Raw genomic sequence first — 23298 nt, forward strand, 5'->3', positions numbered from 1 at the left:
TCATTCAAAGCAAAACACATCACTTGATTAATAACCTATCTGCCCCCCTAATCATTCAATACCTCTACCACCAAGGTGCAGTTTCTCCTGCCAGGTTACTGTGGAAACACCCGTCATTAAAGATGCTCATCATCTGGATCATGCCATCTTTCACAGCTGCATTTGGGCAGGAGGCACGGAAGCATGAAGACCCATGCCACCAGTGTCAAGAACAGCTACTTCTCTTCAATCATTTTGTTCTTGAACAAATAGCAAAACCCTAATCACTACAGTCTAGCAACACTATAATCAGTTTGATCACTCACTTTTCTGTGTATTTGCAAAGTTTGTTGTCTTTTGCATATTGGTTGTTTCTTGGATTTACTGTTTATTCCCGCAAAAATATTAATCTTAAGGTTGTATATGGTGAGATATACGGTATGTACTTTGATAATAAAATTACTTTGAACTTTGAGAGGGACTTTGATTCTTTCTTTGTTCTAATTGTTTTTTTGTAAAATGTGTATAATTTATGTTTAATTTATATTTAATTGATGTTTTTCTTGTGAATACTGCATATTGACAAATAACATGGTGATATTAAGGAAAATAAAACTAAAACCTGCGATGGAAAGAATGGATAATGCCACCAAATACATTGTTCCAAAGCGCACAGACCCCAAAAGGAAATTCTCAATACAAACACTTTTTATATTTTTATATTCAATTCAGTTTATTTGTCGTTCAACCATACACAAATTCCCATGAAAACAGCCAAATACAGTAGATTCCAGAGATGAGGGGATAGACTATGAGGAGGGATTGTGTCACCTGGTACTGTACTCGCAGGAATTCCGAAGATAAGAGGAGATTTTATAGAAACATATAAAATTATGCAAGGGATAGTTAAGATAGAAGCAGGAAAGTTGTTTCCACTGGTTGGTGAGACTAGAACTAGGGGACAAAGTCTCAAGATTCAAGGGAGTAGATTTGGGATGAAAATGAGGAGGAATTGTTTTTTCCAGAGAGTGGTGAATCTGTGGAATTTTCTGCCCAATGAAGCAGTGGAGGCTACCTCAGTAAATATATTTAAGACAAGGTTGGATAGATTTTTAGCAGGGAAATTAAGTGTTATGGGGAAAAGGCAGGTAGGTGGAGATGAGTCCATGGTCAGATCAGCCATGATCTTATTGAATGGCAGAGCAGGCTCAACAGGCCAGACGGCCGACTCCTGCTCCTATTTTTTACGTTTTAATGTTCTTATGTTCAAACGTGACAGCATTACTTCAGGGCCAAGGTGAAGAACACACGACTAACAGCCACACATAGCATGTACAAAATAGCAAGCACATAAAGCCATGCAATAAAAGAGTCCAGACTCAAGCCATCAACGACACAGAAATCTGCAATAGAGCTGGTCTGCTGCTGAGCAAACACTGGGCGGCAGCACCTAGCCCAGGCTGGACGCCGCACCACACCATCCTGGTAGAACACACCGGCTCTGGTGCTTCTCTCCTGGGGCCTTTAAAAAGGTAACACCACGGCTTGAGGCATAGTCCTTGCATGTACAAGACAGCAAGCACATAGCAGTAAAAATACCACCATGTAATATCCAATACCACTTGCAGGTTTCCAAGTCTTATATGATCTGACTTGGAAAATTGTCACCATTTCTGCAGCATGACTGGGTATAAATCCTAGAACTGTGGCGGTACCTTCTCAGTGATCCAAGAAGTCAAATAACCACCACCTTCTCAAGGGCAATTAGGGATGATAATAAATGCTTGCTTGCCAGCAATGTCTAGTTCCTGAAAAATGAATGAATAATTGAATAAATGAATAAACAAACAAACAAACAAATACATTCATACAATCAGATAGATAAACAACTAAACAAGCAAGCACATGGATAATCTCCAGGCAGTCTCCTCATACCAGTATACCAATGGAAAATGGGATAAACAAATGGTCAGTTTTAAACCTATTATAAGAGGTCAAATACAAATAGAAGTCTATAGGTATAAAGAAAAAAATATTGTTTTAAGAGTTGTTTACTCTCTTTAGAAATCTCCAGTCAATGCACTGTGGGTACTTATGTGCCAGGAACTTCTCCTTTCCATAAAAAAAAACCTTGTCTGAAATGACATCTAAATCCAAGAAACATGAAGCTTCAACCACACTGGCTCTGAATTGGACATTTATAATTGAGGCTGGTAGTGACCGAGTGAGTGGATTGGCTGCAAAAGTGTGGAGAGATTTGGATGAATTGATGCTCAGGAACTAGAATGACCTCCACCTGATTCTGGTGTCTTCCTCTTCCCTTTCCGGTCCTGATGAAGGGCCTTGACCCAAAATGTTGAATGTTTACTCTTTTCCACAGATGCTGCCTGACCTGCTGAGTTCCTCCAGTATCCTATGTGTGTTGCTTTGGATTTCCAACATCTTCAGCAGTTCTCATGTTCATGACCTCCATCTGAGTTTCTTTGATTGTAAGGTTTAACCCACTCTTGCAAAAATGAAGTCAATGGGCCGCATCTCATCCTTGTGTGTTGTGAGAATGATAAAACTAAAATAAAATACAATCATGCTAATTTTGCAATCTACTTGAACATCTGGAGTAGGCTAATGTTTCAGTGGAGTTCTGAGGAACGGCTGAAATATTAGAGATAGCAGGTATCACCAAGAACTCTCTTCTAGTTCCAGTAGTTAAAGTAGACATGAGGTTCAAACAGCCTATTCAAAGAAGAAGTATGTGACCGGTGTTAAAAATTGTCTGAAAATATCATCAAAACTTAATAAACGATTAGCCATTTTGTTTTCCGTTTGTAGACTCTTTCCAAATGTAATTAGTTACCACATTTACTCATGCAATAACAGTGACTGCATTTCAAAGCCACTTCATTAGATTGCAAAATGCTTTGAAATGGCCTGAAGATATGAGAAGGTGTCAGATAAATACAGAATTTTTCTTTTAAATGTTTTAGAGATTCATATTTTTTGGAGTTGCATTTTTTTTACAGGTTTTAATTTCCTCTTGATAGTCAATACTCTTTTTATTCTGGATATTTCTTATAAATTTGCTCTCTATTTCCAGTCTTAATCTAACCTGAAACCAATCACAAAGGAACATTGTGTTAACCTTGGTTACAATTTATAAACAGTTATGCACATTAACAGATTAGGTGTGAGTCAGAAAGCTGGTGCTCCTGCTGTTCACTGTTTTTCCCATGAAAGCCTGACATCATCTGCCATCTGTCAGATACAACTAATGAATATATTAAAGTGTTAAAATAAATTTGTTAGATCTGAAGAAAAGCGTATTATCATTGCTCAAGAATGTTTGCATTTACACTTAAAACAAATCATAGAAATGAAGAAGGCAAAATTATTGAAATTGGTAATTGATTCTACAAATGTGTGCCTTAAGTTTTCAATGCAATTGTATTATTACTGATGTAATGGGAATGATATACTGGGCTAGATTGATTCATACAGAATGATATACTGGGCTAGATTGAATCATTGAGAGATTTGTCAAGGAGAATTTTCCCAGTTGCACAGGTTACAAAACACAACAAAGCACAGTTTATTTAGTTGAAACAGCTGGTAAAGGAATGATTCAAGTGTGACTCCTAATCAAAGATTCTTTCAAAAGACTAATTCTTTTTACAAGGCTATGTAGTTGCAATGCACGCTGAGCTGCAGTATGCTGTGCCATGCTAATGGGGCATGGGTTTTTGCCTATGATTCTGTACGTAGTGAGTACTGATCTCAGCAGTAGGGAGATGGTAAGTGGAAAGCAGATGCTTCTCAGGAGGCTGGAAAAAAAAACAAGAACCACTTACAGTTAAATCATACTTTATCACATCTTGTGAAATGGCTCAAAAAGCTTTGCCTATAACCGGTTTAAGGGACAAACTTGGTGTGTGGCAAATGCGTCAGTTACTCTGCACACAGCAAGATTTTACGAAGGATAATGAGAATGAGAATGAAAGGCAAACTGATATAAAGGTCATCTTGTAAAGTCCCATATTTTACTATGATATTGTGGGTCTTCTTCAATGACAGTGAAGACAGTTTCTTTCATGCTGCAATCCTTTGAATAATTATGCTGAAAACTACTGAAAGCAACAAATCATGTATGGCTAAGAATGATATATTGCTGGATCATCCATAATATTTTCCATGATATTCTATTCAAGGAGTTTCATAGCTCTGACAAAGATACAAATATAAAGCACATACTGAACCTATCTAAAATATATTATAATATAGACACATCTATTTAGATATTAGTTAGAATAAAGTATTCTGTTGCTGGATGAAATTTTACATGACTGCAAGTTTCTGTAATTGCAGTTGAATGCGTAATGTATTTACAGGACACTTCTTTGATAATCCAGTAATGGTGATAATGTTACTTTAAAGACATTAATTCTTTCAGTTAATACACAGAGGAAAGCGATATGATTTGATGCAAATTATGAAGAGTAGTTAATAATCTATATATTTTCTCTATTTTTGATGAACCCTATGGTGAAGTTGTGATGTGATGAGAATTGTGTCACTGCAGGGTTCATTGTTTCAGTGGGGAATTTCCAAACGGCGTGAGAAAAACTGTTGCCCTGTTCATTAATGAAAGCAGATCTCCAGAATACAATGGGACTTACTGTATAATCAACAAGCTGAGGGCATTCTCCCACTATTCCACCATGTTTTGACAGAATTCCTTAAGGAATGACACGAGGTTATATCAGGGGATTTTGGAGCAGTATAGTTGATGAATTCAGATGGCAGCGTGCACAGATGCAGTGGCCACTCTGGGGCTAACCAGAGGTGTTCTTGTCTTTTTTTTAAACATTTTTTTTTACAATTGCAATACACTGATGGACATTAAGAACTTCAGGTCCTGCAGGTCTACCCCATCAGCGAGTTGTTCGTTAGCAGAGGAGGCTGGACTAGTGACAGAAAATGTTGTTTCCTGCTATAGAAAGATGTTGGAGTTGATGTGTGAAATTGGTGTGCAGTGTAACTGTGAGTGATTATCTTGGATTTTTTTTCTTCTGATCACAAGACCATGTTGGACATTGTTAATGTAGGATACTGAAAGTCTGCTTCTCTGGTTTATTGGCGAGACCGGCAGTGGGGAGCGGCGTGGCCTCGGTTGTACAACGGACTAGGCCTCTTCCACCTAGGCAATGTGGTTCGCTGTCGTTTCTGGATTGAAGTTTGGCCCCTCACATTTGTGCTGCTCTCCAGTGTTCATTCGGTGAAGACAAGCTAGATTGCATGCGTACATGCGTTCACCTGGAGACTGCTGAGGGCTTGACCTTGCTGACAATATTCATGCACCATCAATTTACAGAGCATGTCACTCAGGGACTTGGGCTATGTTATAATTTTTTGTGTGACTGTAAGTTTACTGCTATCTTATACATGCAAAATGTGACTTGTTCTGTGTATGGCTGGTGGTACTGTGTTTTGCACTTTGGCCCCAGGGGAACGCTGTATCATTTGGCTCTATTCGTGGCTATCATATATGGTTGAATAATAATTCAAATCTTGAAACCTGAATTTGAACTAATTATACAGACAATGTGCTGGAGGAGCTCCACAGGTCAGGCAGCTTCTACGGAGGGAAATACGAGGGGTGATTGATAAGTTCGTGGCATAAGGTAGAAGGAGATGAGTTACAGAGCTCTTGTTACATGCACATGCAGGTCAACTCTTTGAGTGATTATGCAGAAAGTTTGAAGTTAATAACTCGTCTCCTTCTAACTTAGGCCACTAACTTATCAATCACCCCTCGTAAATAGTCAATATTTCAGCAGAGATCCATGGATAGCCCACCCTCAGCCTGGTTGGTAAGGTGACTTTAAAGCACAGAAGATAACGATATAAAACACAAATTAATCATATAATAGTATTTGCTCATGCTGGTAATTAATTTCATAATTAAAACTTTTATTGGATGTGAAACACAAATAGAAAACATGACTACAAATGTTTGTGTATCTGAGGAAATGATCAATGTTCAAAGAGCATTCCCTAATTAGTGCAAGTGGCAGAATCCCATTAACCTTGCCTTGGGATAATCTTAAATTTGTGGCGCAGACTGGTTCTACAAATTAATTATAAACCAGTGTAGAATATTGCAACAAGCATGAATGGAAAGGTTTGGAGCATTACTCAGATGCTTAAGATTTTACAGACCCTAGTGTTGGTTTGCCTGATTCTACCCACAAAAAATGAGAAATTTGATAATGATAAGTTCTTCAAGTGATCATACGCTTTGTAATTCTTTCCATCAGCTTTACCGCCAACAAACTAACAGCATGTCCTGGCAAGTGTAATTTAACAGGTATCAGGTCCAAATTCATTTGCTTTTTCTTTGACACAGTCCACCCCTTTCATTCACATGAACACTGGGGAAAATCATAAGCTTTCAGTCTGAAACTTGCTGGCACTAGCTACTTCTGCACAAAGAACATCCTGGACCTCTATTGTTCAGCTCTACAACATTTATATAACCAAGAACACGTAATGATAAAGATTTGGACATTTGATGCTTATATTTAGAGGTGTTGGATTTGTTAGTTACACAAAAATCATGAAATAAATATTAAAATCAAATACTAAATAGGAAAGAATTTCACATCTAATTTGATGAATACCATTCAAATACTGAATAGAAATTATGAGGAAGCGTAACTTTATCATTGCTTTTAGATAACTGGTTCTGAGCAAAGTATAATTACAACCTGGAATGACCTGAAGGAGTCCGGAGACTTTCTAATAAAGATAATTATATTACTACTGTTCATTCCTACTAAAGGCAACATTGGCTCATTACTTGGTCTTCCGGTTGGTTTCTTTCAAGTGATTTGCCACAGACACTTAAAAGATGAAAGTTAAAGATCAGCTTTGTCATATGTACATTGAAACAGACAGTGAGATGTGTCATTGGTGTCAACAACCAACACAGCCTGAGGATGTGCAGGGGTCAGCTTGCAAAGTTTAAGCTAGTTTTGCAGGGGGCTGGGAACTTACTGACCTGGTGCTCCGGTTGCCAACTCTGCAAATTCGAGGCACTGAGTTCAAAAGTCAAGAGGTTATGTTGCAATTTTATAAAACTCTGGTTAGGCCACATCTAGATGACTACATACAGTGCTGGTTGCCTCACTAGGAAGGATATTAAAGCTTTGGTGAGGGTGTAGAAGAGGTTTATCAGGATGCCGCCTGGTTTAGAGGGCCTGTGCTATAATGAGAGTCTGGACAAATTTTGGTTGTTTTCTTTGGAGTGGCAGAGGCTGAGTGGAGATTTGATAGTGGTTTATTAAATAATGATAGTTATGGATAGAGTAGACGGAGTATCTGTTTCCAGGATAGAAATGTCCAGTACCAGAGGGCATGCATTAGTGAGAGGGGGTAGGTTCAAAGGGGATGTGAGGGGTAAGTTTTTTACTCAGTGAGTCGTGGATGGCTGGAATGCTCTGCCTGGTGTGGTGGTAGAGGCAAATCCACTTTTAAGATACATTTAGATAGGCACATGGATGTGAGGTGGTGAACCGATAGGTAGGAGGGGTTAGTTTCTGGGTGGTTTTGACTTACTTTACAGCTGGAACAAGATTGTGGGCTGAAGGGCCCATTCCTGTGTTGTACTGTTCTATGTTCTACACTCTAAAAGTGTTCCAGCACCAACACAGCATGCTCGCAAATTACTAACCCTAACTGCAATGTGGGAGGAAAGCAGAGCTCCTGCAGGAAACCCATGTGGTCACTTGGAATATAATTATCTCATTATAACATAAATATTATGTGAACAACTTTCCTATATTTTGTACTTGATACAGGAAGGTTTCATTTAGATCTTTTTCTTTAAAAGATTAGATGGCATTCAACCATTTGGACATATCCATTTCTAGTCTTCAACTCTACCAATTTGGCATGGGCATAAACATAGTTCCTTACATACATGGTCAGTCCAGGATGAGCAGCAATCCATCTGTGGATGTGAAGTTCTCTGAGTTTTCTCACAAACTACCATGTTATACCTTCAGAAACTATTGATCTATAAGGATTATGATGTCTTTTCACTACACTTGTACAGTTCGTCATTGAGTTTTTAGGCAAAAGGAAGTTCATAACCAACAAATAGTAAATATATTTTGTCAAACTGACGAATTTTGAATCTCTCACTTTTCTCTAATCACAGACAGATACCCACACACACACACGTCGAGGAAGAGCTCCTTGATTGTTACATGCAACAACAACAAAAAATCACATTCTGTAAATAAAGATGTGGGTCTTCTTAAAGCAACTTAAATAAGTAATTTTGGTGCAAATCTTCCAAGTTTGCTTGTTGTGATGACCAAAGCTCTAATTGATTGTATTTCTCTGCAGCAAGCAGAGATTTCCATTTTTCTCTGCTGGATTGAAGAACAACAGTCATTATTTCTCTATAATAGCATAAGAACAATGTGTCAGCAAGCTGTCATTATGCTTCAGGTATTGTATTTTGCTGAAGATATAATCATCTGATCTGGACTTTCAACATTTAGCCTGAAAATTACAAGCGCTTTCCATTTTGACCAAATAACAAGCTGTAGTTCAGCTGAGTCTTGACTTGACAATTCAAGTTTTTGAACTTAAGATAAAAATACTCTCGTGCTTTCCAAACAGTACATCTTCCTACTTATTTTGATTAACATAATTGTTTGCAATAAACTAATAATGGCTCAGTGTCAGTGTCATCATTACGTGCTGTGTTGTATGGTGTGGGTGATCATGCTCTTCTAGTGCAATGGGTTCAGTGTAAATATCCCATTCTCAAGAAGAGCATTCTTTGTTACAAATATAAATATACCTAAACATTGGATTTTTCTAATTGGCAATGTGTACCAGAAATATTTAGATTTGCAAAATTCTACATTGATTGGCTTTATCTCAAATAATAACGAAGCAGCCTACAGAGAAGTCATCACCCCGACACGGTGGTGTCAAGAAAACAACCTCTCTCTCAATGTTGCAAAACCAAAGGAGTTGTTTGTGGACTACAGCAGGAATGGAGACAAGCTAACCTCTATTGACATCAATGGTTCTGGGGTTGAGAGGAATAACAGCTTTAGGTTCCTTGGCGCACACATCACCGAGCATCTCATGCGGTTGGTACAAAACGGCTGTGTGGTGAAAAAAGCATAACAGTGCCTCTTTCATCTCAGACAGTTGAAGAAGTTTAGCATGAGTCCCCAAATCCTAAGGGCTTTCTACAGGGGCATAATTGAGAGCATCCTGACCGGCTGTATCACTGCCTGGGATGGGAACTGTATTTCCCTCAATTATAGAGCTCTGTAGAGAGTGGTGCAGACAGCCCTGCGTATTTGTAGATGTGAACTTCTCACTATTCATGACATTTACATAAAAAGGGCCCAAAGGATCATTTAGATGGAGATGTAACGTAAAGATTTTTACTCCTCATGTATGTGAAGGATGTAAGTCAATTCAATTCAAATTAAATTCTGGGTGATCTGAGATGTAAATGCTGAAACCAGGGAAAAGATACCTCAGTGAAGGCAGACACCAATAATAAAATTCATCATTGCCTTTGGCTATTGAATAGCAACAATTCCTGCTTCTTGTTTGCCTCTGAGAAATTACCTTCAGCAGGCACCTCAAAGCAATGGAAAGTTACCAACTTCACTATGCCCATATATTTCTCCAATTCTATCAGTAGCAACTCTTTAGTGTGCTTTCCCAGATCAATGTTCCCAGTATTGCAGTCCCAATTGCACCTAGTTAGTACCTGTGGGCAGTTCCCATCTCTCACATGCTTGATACCGGACTCTCTTCTGTCAGCTCTGTCATGGCGATAGATTACCTCACGAAGAAAAGATTCAAGGATGCTCTGAAAGTTACCGTTAAAAAGTATGACATTCCAAATGACTTATGGGAAACCCTGGCCACAAGAACTTAAAAGTGGAGAAAGAGCATTTAGAATGTATTGAGAATCTTGAGACCATGCAGGGCTGCACAAATGGCAGTGAGCACTCCACCTCCGAAACTATTCACCTATCAACTGGGGCAGAGTCTGCACAGAACTACATTGGCCTTAGCAACCACTTAAGAACAGAAAAAACTTAAGTGAAATCAAGTCATCCTTGATGCACAGGGACTGCTGAAGAAGAGTTTATTCACAATAATCACATTACAGTTATCTCAAGTTCAACCATACATGGATACCCATGAATTCAGCCAAACCATACAGCATTTATCTGGGGCCAAGGTGCAACATATATTACCAACAGTCTTATGCAGCACAAGGTACATACAGCATATATAAGGTAGCAGGTAAGTATACAGTCACACACAAAAATATATCTATAGCCCAAGTCCCTGAGTGATAAGTCCTGTAAATTGATGGTGCAAGGGTACTAGCATCAAGAACAAGCAGTCTGCAGACGAACGTATGCACACGCACAATCCAGATTGTCATTCCACTGACTGAACACTAGACAGCAGCACTGATGGGAGGGGCCAGCCTCACCATCTCCTCTCTTGGACTCCTGCAACAGGCAAGCTCGCATCTTGAGGCCTAGCCCTTGCCATATTAGAGGCCACGCAGTTCCCCACCACCTGTCTTGTCAATAAGCAAGGGAAATGGATTTGCAGCATTTTACATTATCAATGTCCAACAGGGTCTTGTGATTACAAGAGAAGCATCCAAGACGATCACTTGCTGTTGCACTGCACGCCACCTTTGCGCACTGACTCTGATTGCTTTCCTGTAGCAGGCAGTAACATGATCCACACCAAGTCCGACTCCTCCAGCAATGATAGGACAGACCTTCAGTACGTAAAGTTCTTAATGTCCTGCATTGACCTGTGATCATAAAAAAGACAAAAACACCTTTGGTTGACCCCGAGAGACTGCTGTGTCCAAACGTGCTTCAATCTTACCAGAAGTTTACTATTCTCAAAAGACAGTTCACCTTGGCCATTGCTCCATTTTATAAATAACTCACGATATTATGCATTACATGGTAATCATCTTCAACACATTAAGCAGACTCTTCCTTGTTGCCCTTCTTGCCCTGCCAATCTTTCAAGCTTCCTGAGTAACACTCTGTGAGTGCTTGTAAATCTCAATGAAATACCTAGAGAGCTGGTTAATTCATGCCTCCGGGTGCCAAAGCTTTTTAATGATTTTGTTCCTAATGTTCAGAAACATTTAAGAACTATTGTAAGCATACCATTATCTACCACTACCAACCAGGGACAAGTTTCCTGGTTGCAATGATTAGCATTTAAAAAACTCAAACAGGACGAGACAAAACTCCAAACCCTACTGAGTTCCTCTAGCATTTTGTGTGTGTTACTTTGAATTTCCAGCATCTGCAGATGTTCTCATGTTTGTATTAAGGACAGAAACCCTCATGACTGATAGCAAGTAGCCTTGGTTGAGAACATTATGTGTACAATAGTTATAAGGGTGTTTGGGATTATGAGAAATATGATGTATGGAGTTGATGAGCTGCAAGGCCTTGCCTTTAAGTTTCTGTAATTCGATGAAATTGTGAACACATGTTTCAGCAGGGCCAGCTTTAAGTCTTGTAAGCTTTATGTTAATTAGCTGTCAACAGAGGATTTCATATGTTCAGCAATACTCAAAGCTTTCATTAACATTCAAAACTTCCCAATTTAAATAATTCTTGACAGAGGATATGTTGACCAGAGTTTGTAATTAAAACTTCTCCTCCAGTTCTGCACAAAATGTAAATTAATATAAACCACACTATAGTGAACACCAACCTGCTTAAAATAAATGGAAAGGACTATAATAGATACGTCTACCTCTGACAGCTAAATAATTCTATATTTTGTATGTGTAACCAGTCAAGTTATTTTTCAGGCAGGATATGTAACCTTCAGACAGTTTGCTGATTCACTTCCAATGGATTAATAGTACCCATTGAGACCAAGAGTAAAAGGTTATGGAAGAAGTACAATACAGAGGACATTATTTATTTATTTTTATTTCGACTACAGCGGGGAATAGGCCCTTCCAACCTTTTGTGCTATGCTGCCCCAGCAACCCCTGACAAACCTGATTAATCATAACTCAATAATAGGACAATTTCCAACAACCAATTAACCTACCCAGTATGTCTTTAGATTGTGGGAGGAAACACATGTTTTCCACAGGGAGGACGTACAGAGCCCTTACAGAGTGGCACCGGAATTGAACCTCAAAGTCCAGAGCACCCTTAGCTGTAATAGATTTGCACTAACCACTATGCTACTGTGGCACTGATGGTAGAACTGTATACAGGCTTCCCTCGCTTTACAAATGTTCGCTTTACACCACTTAGTTTTTACAAAAGACCTATATTAGTAACCTGTTTTCGCATTACAAAGAAGAATTTTGCTTTTACGAAAACTTTTCCCATACAAATTAGTGGTTCTTTGCTTTATGCCATTTCGGCTTAAAAAAGGTTTCAAAGAAATGCTCTACCTTTGGGGGGGGGGGGGGAGGGGGACACCTGTATCATTATCAGGAGAAGTAAAGAGATTGAAGATTGGTTTCTCTGAAGCTACAGTATAAGATCTGCCAATATGCTTGCATCACTGTGCATTCTAGTGTGTGTTATTTCCTCTCATAATTCAATATGAGAGGATTCATTAGCCATAACTCTCATTTATTTGTGCAGACAAAAGCTCCAGCAGAAAATTTAATACTTGGTGTCCATGGCTATTTGGTTATAGTTGTGCAATCAAACTGAAGAACCCCCAAGGTCATTTCCCATCACTTTTTGTAGAGGATAAAAAATATCAAAAAGGAAAAAAATCTTAATAATGAGCAATTTTACATAAAGCCTGAAGCTTATGAGCATTTTCCACTGTTCACTGGCACAATGAATTGATTGAAAATCAAAAACTGAAGATCTCCAAATCTAAAATAAAAATGGTTCCTTAAGGTTGTTATAGCCAGGAGTGGTAATGGGGATAAGCTCCCACTACCTATTAAATGCTCCCAATGGTGTGTATCTCAAATAGGCTCTGACAACCAAAAACAAGAGAAAATCTGCAGATACCGGAAATCCAAGCAACATTCACAAAATGCTGTAGCAATGCAGCAGGACAGGGAGCATCTATGGAAAATAGTCGACATTTCAGGTTAAGATCCTTCATCAGGACTGGAGGAAAAAAGATGAGGAGTCCGAGTTAGAAGGTGGGAGGAAGGGAGGAAGAAACACAAGGTGACAGGTGAAACTGGGTGAGGAGGGGTGGTGATTGGTGAGAGAGATACGGGGCTGGAGAAGGGGAAATCTAATAGGAGAGGACAGAAGGCCATGGAAGAACAAAAAGGGGGAGGAGAATCAGAGGGAGGTGATGGGCAGGTGAGCAGATAAGATGACAGAGGGAAAAGGAAATGGGGAATGGTGGGGGGGGGGGGGGGGTTGGCATCATTACCAGAAGATCTAGAAATAGATGTTCATCAGGTGAAGGCTACCCAGGCGGAATATAAGATGGTGTTCCTTCAACCCGACTGGAGCCTCATCACAACTGTAGAGGAGGCCATGGTCTGACATGCATAGGCACTGAGAGATCCTGTTTTTTCTGGTGGATGGAGTGCAATATATGTTGGGTCTTACCGATATACGGACTACACCGGGAGCACCAGATGCAGTAGATGACCCCAATAGACTCACAGGTGAAGTGTCGCCTCACCCTGAAGGACTGTTTGGAGCCCTGAATAGTAGAGAGGAACGAGGTGTAAGGGCAGGTGTAGCACTTGTTACGCTTGTAAGGCTAAGTGTCAGGAGGGAGATCAGTAGGGAGGGACAAATGGACAAGGGAGGTGTGTAGGGAGCGATCCCTGCGGAAAGCAGAAAGTGGGGGAGGAGGGAAAGATGTGTTTGGTGGTGGGATTGCAGTGGAGATGGCAGAAGTTACGGAGAATTATGTGCTAGGCACAGAGCCTGGTGGGGTGGTAGGTGAGGACAAGAGGAATCCTATCCCTGGTGGGGTGGTGGGAGGATGGGGTGAGGGCAGATGTGTGCGAAATGGAAGAGATGAAGTTGAGGGTAGCGTTGATGGAGGAGGAAGAGAAATCCCTTTCTTTGAAGAAGGGAAGACACCTCCATCATTCTGGAATAAAAAGCTGCAACCTAAGAGTAAATGTGGTGGAGATGGAGGAATTGAAAGAAGGGAGTGGGACGAGGTATAGTCAATGGGTTTATAATAGACATCAGTAGTTAAGCTGTCTCCAGAGACAGAGAAACAGAGAGATTGAGAAAAGGGATGGAGGTGTCGGAAATGGACCAGGTAAATTTGAGGGTACTGTGGAAACTGGAGGCAAAGTTGATGAAGTCGATGAGCTCCGCATGAATGCAGGAAACAGCGCCAATGCAGCTGTCGATGTAGCACAGGAAAAGTTGAGGAGTGATACCAGAGCAGGCTTGGAACACTGTTCCATGTAGCTGACAAAAAGGCAGGCAAAGCTGGGACCCATGCAAGTAACCATGGCTACACCTTTCGTTTGAAGGAAGTGGGAGGAGCCAAAGGAGAAATTATTGAGAGTGAGGACGTTCCGCCAGATGGAGGAGAGTGGTGGTGGAGGGGAACTGGAGCCTAGAAAGAAATGGAGTGCTTTGAGGCCATGCTAGTGGGGGATGGAGGTGTATAGGGACTAAGTTGAGCTCTTGGCCTTCACATGCATCTTCGCTACTAAGTCCTGCATAACCATTCCTAGTGACAGGAGAAGGAACAAAGACAGGTTACTAGCACCTTGAACCCAGACACTTCAGGTAGATGGGGCTCGTCATTTGTGGTTGGCAACTCATCTAAAAGGAAATCTCTGATCTCAAACCTTTGCTGCCTTGCAGCTCTACCCACTCATGGGGAAGGTTTCAAGACTACACCCTGAGGGAAAAATACAGAGCTGGAGTCCCTAAGGCAGTCCTACATTGAGTTGAACGCTGACCAGCAACTCCAGCGAAGCTGCTAGTGTGAAAGTGTATCAGCCTGAACCGTTCCTTTGGGTTCATCAGATACAAGGAGAGGGGGAGCTTGCTACATGGGTAACAGCTTGCTCTCCATATTGTACTGCCCAGGCTTGCATATTGAGACAGCTAGGATGCAACATCCATGTTCAACCTTGACTGATGGAGACCTCACTCACTCAAAATAAAAAAAAACAGAATGGGGGTAGCGGGAAGGAAAGAAGCTTGTTAAACTTCAGGGAGGGTTGGGGGTGGGATGTCTCTGATTGGATTAAGTTGGGGTCACCATGGCTGTAAAGAAGGTTGTCTGGTCAGTAAGTGAATGGGAGAGTTAGGGAAGGATAATAGACAAAAAAAAAAGACAAAAGAAGATATAGTGTGTGTAGAATGGGCATATCCTCCACTTCCAGAGGAAAACAAAGATAACATGGGCTGGGAGAAAGAACAACAGCTATTATATTCAAATTTCCTTCAAAATTCTTCTCCCGTTCATTCTCCTCAGATCCTCATCAGACTCCCCAGTCCCACGGGCTGCAGTGTTTTCATTTCAACCCTTTCTCCCCGATCTCTCAAGAGGCCTCAGCTCTGACGCTCCGTGTCTTCATATCAATGAATTCCGAGCTCACCATGGCATGGAACTCTTCTTTGGTTGCCTCTGCCTCCATGCCTATTTCATCAATCTGGATCCTTCACCACAAATCTTTTCACTCATCTTCAGTACTCACAATCACCTGGACCATTCCCTTTGTTGCTTATCCTCTCCAGATCCATTCATTGCCCACACAACGTTGCCCCTCTTGAATTTGCCATGTTCCTCTCCCTTTCTGATGATTCTGATCTTAAAGAAAGTCTCACGATTTGCAAGCACCTATAAGTAAATTTTCTCACAGAAAATATTTCTACGTTGACCTGTGAGTTGCTCAAGAAAAAGTAGTCTTTAATTTATTGCAAATGTACTTAATTACAATAATTAGCGTTTGATGTTACAGACTATATACAAATTCATGGTAACAGAAGAGTAATACCTTGTATAATATACTTGAGATTATAAGCAGAAAGTAATGCCAAAGAAGATACACAGATATTCAAAGGATTTCTCAAAGCTAAAGCATTATTTCATGCTGATTCTAACTGTCTTGTCAATCTTCAGGCATCTTTCAACAAACGCAGTTAAGCTCTAAATTATCTTAGACTTGCTGTTTTCAGCAATTACGTAACTTAGCCTACAAGGCACGGCTAAAACACAGCTGCAAATGAGCAGTACCTTCTCCTTATAAAACAGGTGCCACGTCTTTAGTGAGAATTATTACTAAAATACACCAATAATGAAAGAAAACAAAAAGATAATTTAAACTGCACATGAAACATGATTCTTAAGTATTAGGCTCATCAAAATTTTTTTATTAGTTTTGTTTTATTTCATTATGCAGATGGAACAACAAGATGTAAGTATTTATATGAGTAAACAGTAATTTTGTCTTTAAACATAGATACATACATTTTGATGCACAATCACAACAAAAATTGCACTAAAACAGTGTTTGAACAGTGCTTACTTCAGTAAATAATTACAATACTTAGCACTGCAAAAAAGTTCAGTTTTTTTCTGATTTACAAACATAACTTATAAATTACATAACTTTCAGTGAGGCAAGAACGCCACTAATGCCCTGATCCCAAGTATTAATGACCTGAGACTTCAACAAAGTCAAACACAGTTCAATATCTGGAATGTGTTAAAACTACAGCAGGACTCCAGTACATTGTACAGAAGTCTGCAATTGCTCTTTCCTTTTGTAGTTACTGTCCTAGAAATGATGAGTGGTTTACTCCAATGACTTTCTTGTCTGTTTTATTTAGTCCAATGGAGAAATAATGAACTAGAACCACAATGTAATTCTGTAAACCTGCTCTTGCTGTAAAAAGGCTGTAAACGTCCCATATTAAAATTTCTTATCATTTCATTTTTGGAAACTGTTCAAATTATTTAGAGGAAGGATTCTAACTGCATCATTCTACAATACATTTAAGTTCGCAGACTATGCTGACCTCAAATCCAATGTCACATAACAGACACGTAGACTTATAAAATAAATATACGTCAATCACAAAAAATGGCTCTTAAGTATTATAGTAAGGACTCTTTAAATTAATTTGCTTAAATATCAAATAAATAGTAGTTAATTCATTGTTTTGCTTCAGTGGTGGCAAATGTCTGAAAAATATTTTCATGAATAGGAAAAAATATTAATAAAATCAGAACATTTTCTGAAAAATTATCAAAACATGTCAGTTATAAAATATTCTCACTCCACATAAAAAGGGAATAAATCACATTAATAAAATAATAAATAATACAATACAAAAATAACTTGACTTGTGTTAACTTCATAAAACAGCTTAAACTGGAGCAACATAAAATATTATTGTTTTTATGCACTCCAGAAACATGTTTTTTTAAAAAATTTAGCTTTATCTGGATTAAAAACAAAGTTAAATAAATAGACGAACATTAAATAAATAGGAAGAGTCAACATACAGAATAGTTTACATATTTGCTTTCCGGATTCAATTTAAACGTTATTTTAAAATTTACACAATAAGGTTACGGACTACTTGTTCTAAACAAGTGCAATTTCTATGTTCGTAATTGCTATAAATATTTCTAAACCAATATCAATCACAAATGTACTGTATTTACAGCATACTTGAACAGTTCATATACAGTGTTTTTTTCAGACCTGAATGCCCTTTACAGCTTGTTTAATGCTCTCCAGTAGTGCTTTATTTTCTGGGTTCTGGTAGCATTCCATATTAGTATACATATCTGTGAGGGTATTAACATAGGTGTCAAAATTCTGTTCGCTGATTGGTTCCTGCTGAACAATAACAGAAACAAAAAATAGTGTTAAAATGAGTAACTAACAAGGTCACTCTGAACAGAGACACAAGAGATTCTGTGGATGCTCGAAATTTTGTTATTTTTATTATCTATTTTATAATTTGGAGATCTAGCACAGAAAAGGCCCTAATGGCCATTTGAGCCAAGCCACCCAGCAACCACCATTTAACCCTAGACTAATCATGGGACAATGCCCAATGACCATTTAACCTACTAACCGGTATATCTTTGGACTGTGGGAGAAACCAGAGTACCTGGAGGAAACCCATGTTTAAACTTGCTTACAGGGGGTGCCGGAATTGAACTCCAATGCTCTAGGCTGTATTAGTGTCACGCCAACTGTTATGCTCTTGTAGTGTCCTAAAGTCCAGCACAACACATACAAAATTCTAGAGGGAACTCAACAGGGCAGGCAGTATCTAATGAAATGATCTGCAACATTCTGCTGCACACATAGAAACATCTCAGCTTCCTTAGAAAATAAAGTCAGCCCATCCCCTTCTTGTAAACAGCCTAGGTGTTGGTTTAGTGAACACCCAAGTACTTGTACTCCTCCCCACCGTAACTTCTTCTCCCAGAATGTATACAGGACTCATCTCAGTCCCTTTTCCTAAGATCAATCACCTTCTCCCTCATTTTGGCCACATTCAGGAGCAGGTGATTCCTCCTGCATCACTCCACAAACTTGACCACCAGTCAGAGATGACTCCTGCCCATCTGCGATACATCCAACCATTGCAGAGTCATCAGAGAACTTCTGCAAGTGACAAGACCCAGGTTTGTACTGAAAGTCTGAGGTGTACAGTGTGAACAGAAACGGAGATAGGACAGTCCCTTGTGGCATCCAGTGTCACTCACACACCATCTCAGACAGAGAACTACCGAGGGACTGGAAAGGAAGGGAGAAGATACTAGAATAAAAAGTTGGGGGAAGGGAGGGAGGACAAGCTAGAAGGTGATAGGTGAAGCCAGGTTGGGGGGGGGGGATGAATTAAGAAGCTGGGAGATGATAGATGGAAAAGGCAAAGGGCTGGAAAAGAAAGGATCTGATAGAGGAGGAGAGTGTACCATAGGAAAAGGGAAGAAGGAGGGGGCAACAAGGGGAGGTGACAGGCAGGTGAGGAGAAGAGGTAAGAGGGAAGGGGGAGGGGAAATTTACTGGAAGGACAAATTGATGTTCATGCCTTCAGGTTGGAAGCTACCTAGACGGAATATGTACCTAGACTGATATGTCAGCACTGGAATGGGGATAGGAATGAAGATTGTTGGCCACTGGGAAATTCTGCTTTGTGCGGATGGAGCAGAGGTGCTCAACAAAGTGGTCCGCCAATTTAGTGTGCAATTTTGACGTTTGCATGACTGGAGGTTGTTGCTGCGAGTAACTTTTATGGCTCTGTAAAGCAAATCTCTCGGCTGTGCATGTACAGCTACTGCCTGATTAGACTATGTAGCAACTCCAATCTTTCATTAAAGTCAAAACTTTTAGCTGGGTTAGTAAACACTGCAAGGTGTCATTGGACAACCTCAGGAAACCATTTTAAGAGCCTTTCTTGCTTTCAATGCACTGTAAAGATGCATGTATGTTATCATTCACTACCAGCCAATAAATTAGAGCTTGACTGGGTGTATGACTCACTGAAAATATTTTAAATTCTAGCATCAAAGTAACTCAGAAAATATACTAATTAAACAACAGAAGAAACAGCAACTACTGTAACATATCCCAATGAAAGCAGGCTATTTTCTCGAAGACTATGCAGTGTGCAGGTAACATTACATATATTGAGGATTCTGGTTAACCGGGGACACATGGAGACCAGTATATTTTGGCCCACTTGAGTGGCTGCGCCAATTAGCCAAAGCTTCATGGAAATAGTTAGAAGGGTATACAAAAGATAAACCGACATTAACTGAGTAACAAATTACATATTTAAATACAGAAAAAATAGAACAACGGCAATACTACAACATGGCTATAAAACTATGTGCTATTCCCTAAAATTTATTGATGGAGGAATCCATCCAGAGAACTGCCATGTTCTTTGATTGACTGTACTGAACAAATCCAGAGCAGGACACCTAGTGTATGTAATTGATCTATTAAGCCATCCACTGCTTTCTTTGAACCTGATAGTGTTAGGAGCTTGTATCCAAGGGAACTGTTCGGCATAGCACAATAAAAAAGGCCTGTTTCACTGGCATTGTAGATATCATCTGAACGAAATTTTTGAAGCGTTGACGTGTTTTGTAGATTTCCAAGTTTCTGCATTACAGTATCAGCACAACCTTTCTTGCTGTGAGCTTTCTTGAATTCAAAGTGCTGCCAACATTTCAACTGAGATAAACCAACCATCTGTTGCATTTACATCTTGTTGACCAGCTTCCTGTTTTTCCACTGATGTGCTTCTTTAGGATAATGTCAAATCTTATCATGGCATCTTGGCAAGGGTTGACATTTTTTCAATCAAAAACAACAAAATGATCAAAAATCGATTGTTTTGGAATTGGTGTCTATCAACCCAAATGGATAACAGAATGCAAACACATGCAATTAATGCTATTAAAACTGTTTGGTGAAATTACACCATAGTGTCGAAGGAACACACAAGTACATCTGATTGATGCTAGTTAGAAACTGTTAGGCAACAGTCTCCTGTCCTCAATTAAGTGGCATGGTGTCCCAAATAAATGAAGGGCTATTTCCACAGTTAATTTTTTGTTCTTTAAAAGTTGTCCCCAATAAGTGGCTGATCTGATTAACCGATGGTCTCAATTAACCGGAATCTATTATATTTCGTGTTGCAATGTGGTTACCATGCTTGACCATACCACTGGCAGTCTGTATAACCTATAACTGGGTGGTGTTTACAAAATCTACATTTTTGAAATCATAAACTGTATGATCATTTTTCTTAAAAATATCAATGAATCAAAGTGCACTTATATTGTGATCAACATTGTGTGAAGCAAATCAGTGCTGTGTGGAAGGGGACAGAACAAGGGCAGAGGGAACTGAGAGTAGAGAATGCATAGCTGAGTTGGATTAAACACCAGTTTTCAAAGCTTTAATGGACTTTAATAGCTTTAACTGATAAGATGGACACCGGGTAAACGAGGACCACTCTCCTCTCCTATCAGATTCCTTCCTCTCCAGATCTTTTATCTTTCTATCTTTCCTCTTGAGAAAAGCCAAAACGTGCCATATTTACTTTTAGATTGCATCCCTGCAGTGCATAATTCTTGTTTCACAAATACTGTAGAGAAATTCAAATTACCATGACTATCAAACATTGGCGATTAATCTATAGAAAAAATTAAAGAATTTTTCAGTCTCAGTTGTCAACTAGATTTAACTGAAGTTAATTCCCTAAATAGAAGCCTTTGTAGATGACAACAATTCTGATGGACTCTGTAATGCCAGGTATATGTTTCTGCTCATGCTCTTAATGCACTTTCAACCACAATTGTTTTGCTATTTTCATGCTTAAAATTTAGTATTTGAACTTTCACAAGAAAATAACTTCACTGCAAAGAAAGCCTCATTGAAAATTCAAAATTAATTACATTAATCAGCTAAATATCAATCCCCTATCTTTGCAAATTCATGCCTTTTTGTCTAATATTACATGTGTTAATTCATTTTCCAGCAAATGAAACAGATAATTATTCAATTCTAACTGCAGATTGCTTCATTCCTTCAATAAAGGCTTACTTCACATCATATAATGATTATAGGGCAACTTCTGTGACTGAGAAAACCTAAATATGACAATCCTATCTCATCTGCCTCTTCAGGGCATCACATTCTATTCATTTAACCAGTATCATAGGTGCAATTTCTTTATAGATGGGCTGAGTGAAGTAGGAATAGACTACTTGAGCTTTTTTGCTTACTCTGCCATTCATTTAAGATTACCCTGTGTTTTTTTTACCTTAGTGACACTTTACTGTACTAGCTTGAAATCCATTTATTTCCTTAACATCTGAAATCTACTGGTTCTCCAGGTCCAGGGTTCAGCTTAGGGATAACAACCTTGAATGGTTAAAAAAAATTGTTACTGAAACAGCAATGAAGAATCCTTCTTCTGTGTGCGATGGGATGGACAAAGACGGACGACCTCATTGTTGCCCTAAACACCAGTGACGTAACAGGCAAAATGGAAGGAAGAAAAGGAACAAATACTGCTCCCAAAATTGATTCTTTTCGGCTGAATAAGACTCAGGAAAATTTCTATTCTGTTGCTCACATAGGTCCTTCTATCAGACAGGAATGAAAAAAAAATCTTTTATCAATAGAGATACTTACTAGAAATTGAAGAAATCATTTTTATTTTGATCAATTTTTAATGAGATTTAATAAGCACATGGTTTATTACCATATGACATCTACAGTCCTTCTGTACTGGTGGTTCAGACTTAAATTTTTTAAAACCTTTGATCTAGACTACATGAAAACTATGAGAACAGATTCCAAAAGGGCCCATAATATTGCAAACTAGATGACACATGATGTCAGGATGTAGGATTAATTGTGAAGTCAATATCAGACACAGCAGAATTTTAAACTTTTCAATTGCAAGGCTCATAATATGACCATTAGACATAGGAGCTGAATTAATTAGGTCATTCGGCCTATCGAGCCTGTTCTGCCATTCCATCATGACGGATTTATTATCCCCCTCAAACTCATTCAACTGCCTTTTCATCATAATCTTTATTAGTTCTTACTAATCAAGAAACTTACTAACCTCTGCTTTCAATACATCCAATGAATTGGCTTCTACAGTTGTCTATGGGGCAATGAATTCCACAGATTCACTACCATCTGGCTGAACAAAATTCCTCCTCATTTCTGTCCAAAAGGGATGTCCTCCTATTTTGAGGCTGTGCCCTCTGGTCTAGACTTCCCCATAATAGGCAACATCCTCTTCACATCCACTCTATCTACGCCTTTCAATATTCGATTGGTTTCAGTGAGATCCCCCTTCATTCTTCAAAACTGCAGCAAGTGCAGGTCCCAGAGCCACCAAACGTACCTCATACATTAACCCTTCCGTTCCCAGAATCATTCTCGTAAACCTCCTCTGGGACCCTCTCCAATGCCAGCACAGTTTTTTCTTAGATAAGGGACCTAAAGCTGCTCACAATTCTCCAAGAGTGGTCTGACCAATGCCTTATAAAGCTTCAGTATTACTTCCTTGCTTTTATATTCTGGTCCCTTCAAAATGAAGTAGGTACTTTATATAAATGACTTGGATAAAAGCACTGAAGACATGGTTGTTAACTTTGCTGGTAACACAAAGATAGCCAGGAAAGGTAAATAATGAAGAGTATAGAATGAAGCTGCACGGTGTTACAGACATAGAACGATTCAGTACAGAAACAGGCTGCTGACTCACCAAGTTCACACCC

At 39.2% G+C, this 23298-nt stretch overlaps 1 protein-coding gene across 1 annotated transcript in view; it reads right to left on the minus strand.

The window, feature by feature from the left end:
• Positions 1-15900: 15900 nt before the first annotated feature.
• Positions 15901-23298, minus strand: part of LOC140736093 (myelin transcription factor 1-like) — a 127885-nt gene continuing 120487 nt past the window's right edge. The window contains 1 exon segment of the mRNA XM_073061844.1: positions 15901-17863. Within this exon segment, the coding sequence (XP_072917945.1) occupies positions 17720-17863 (144 nt within the window). The 3' untranslated portion in view covers positions 15901-17719.

The sequence above is a fragment of the Hemitrygon akajei genome, chromosome 11 (assembly GCF_048418815.1).
Source record: "Hemitrygon akajei chromosome 11, sHemAka1.3, whole genome shotgun sequence".
Lineage (NCBI taxonomy): Eukaryota > Metazoa > Chordata > Chondrichthyes > Myliobatiformes > Dasyatidae > Hemitrygon > Hemitrygon akajei.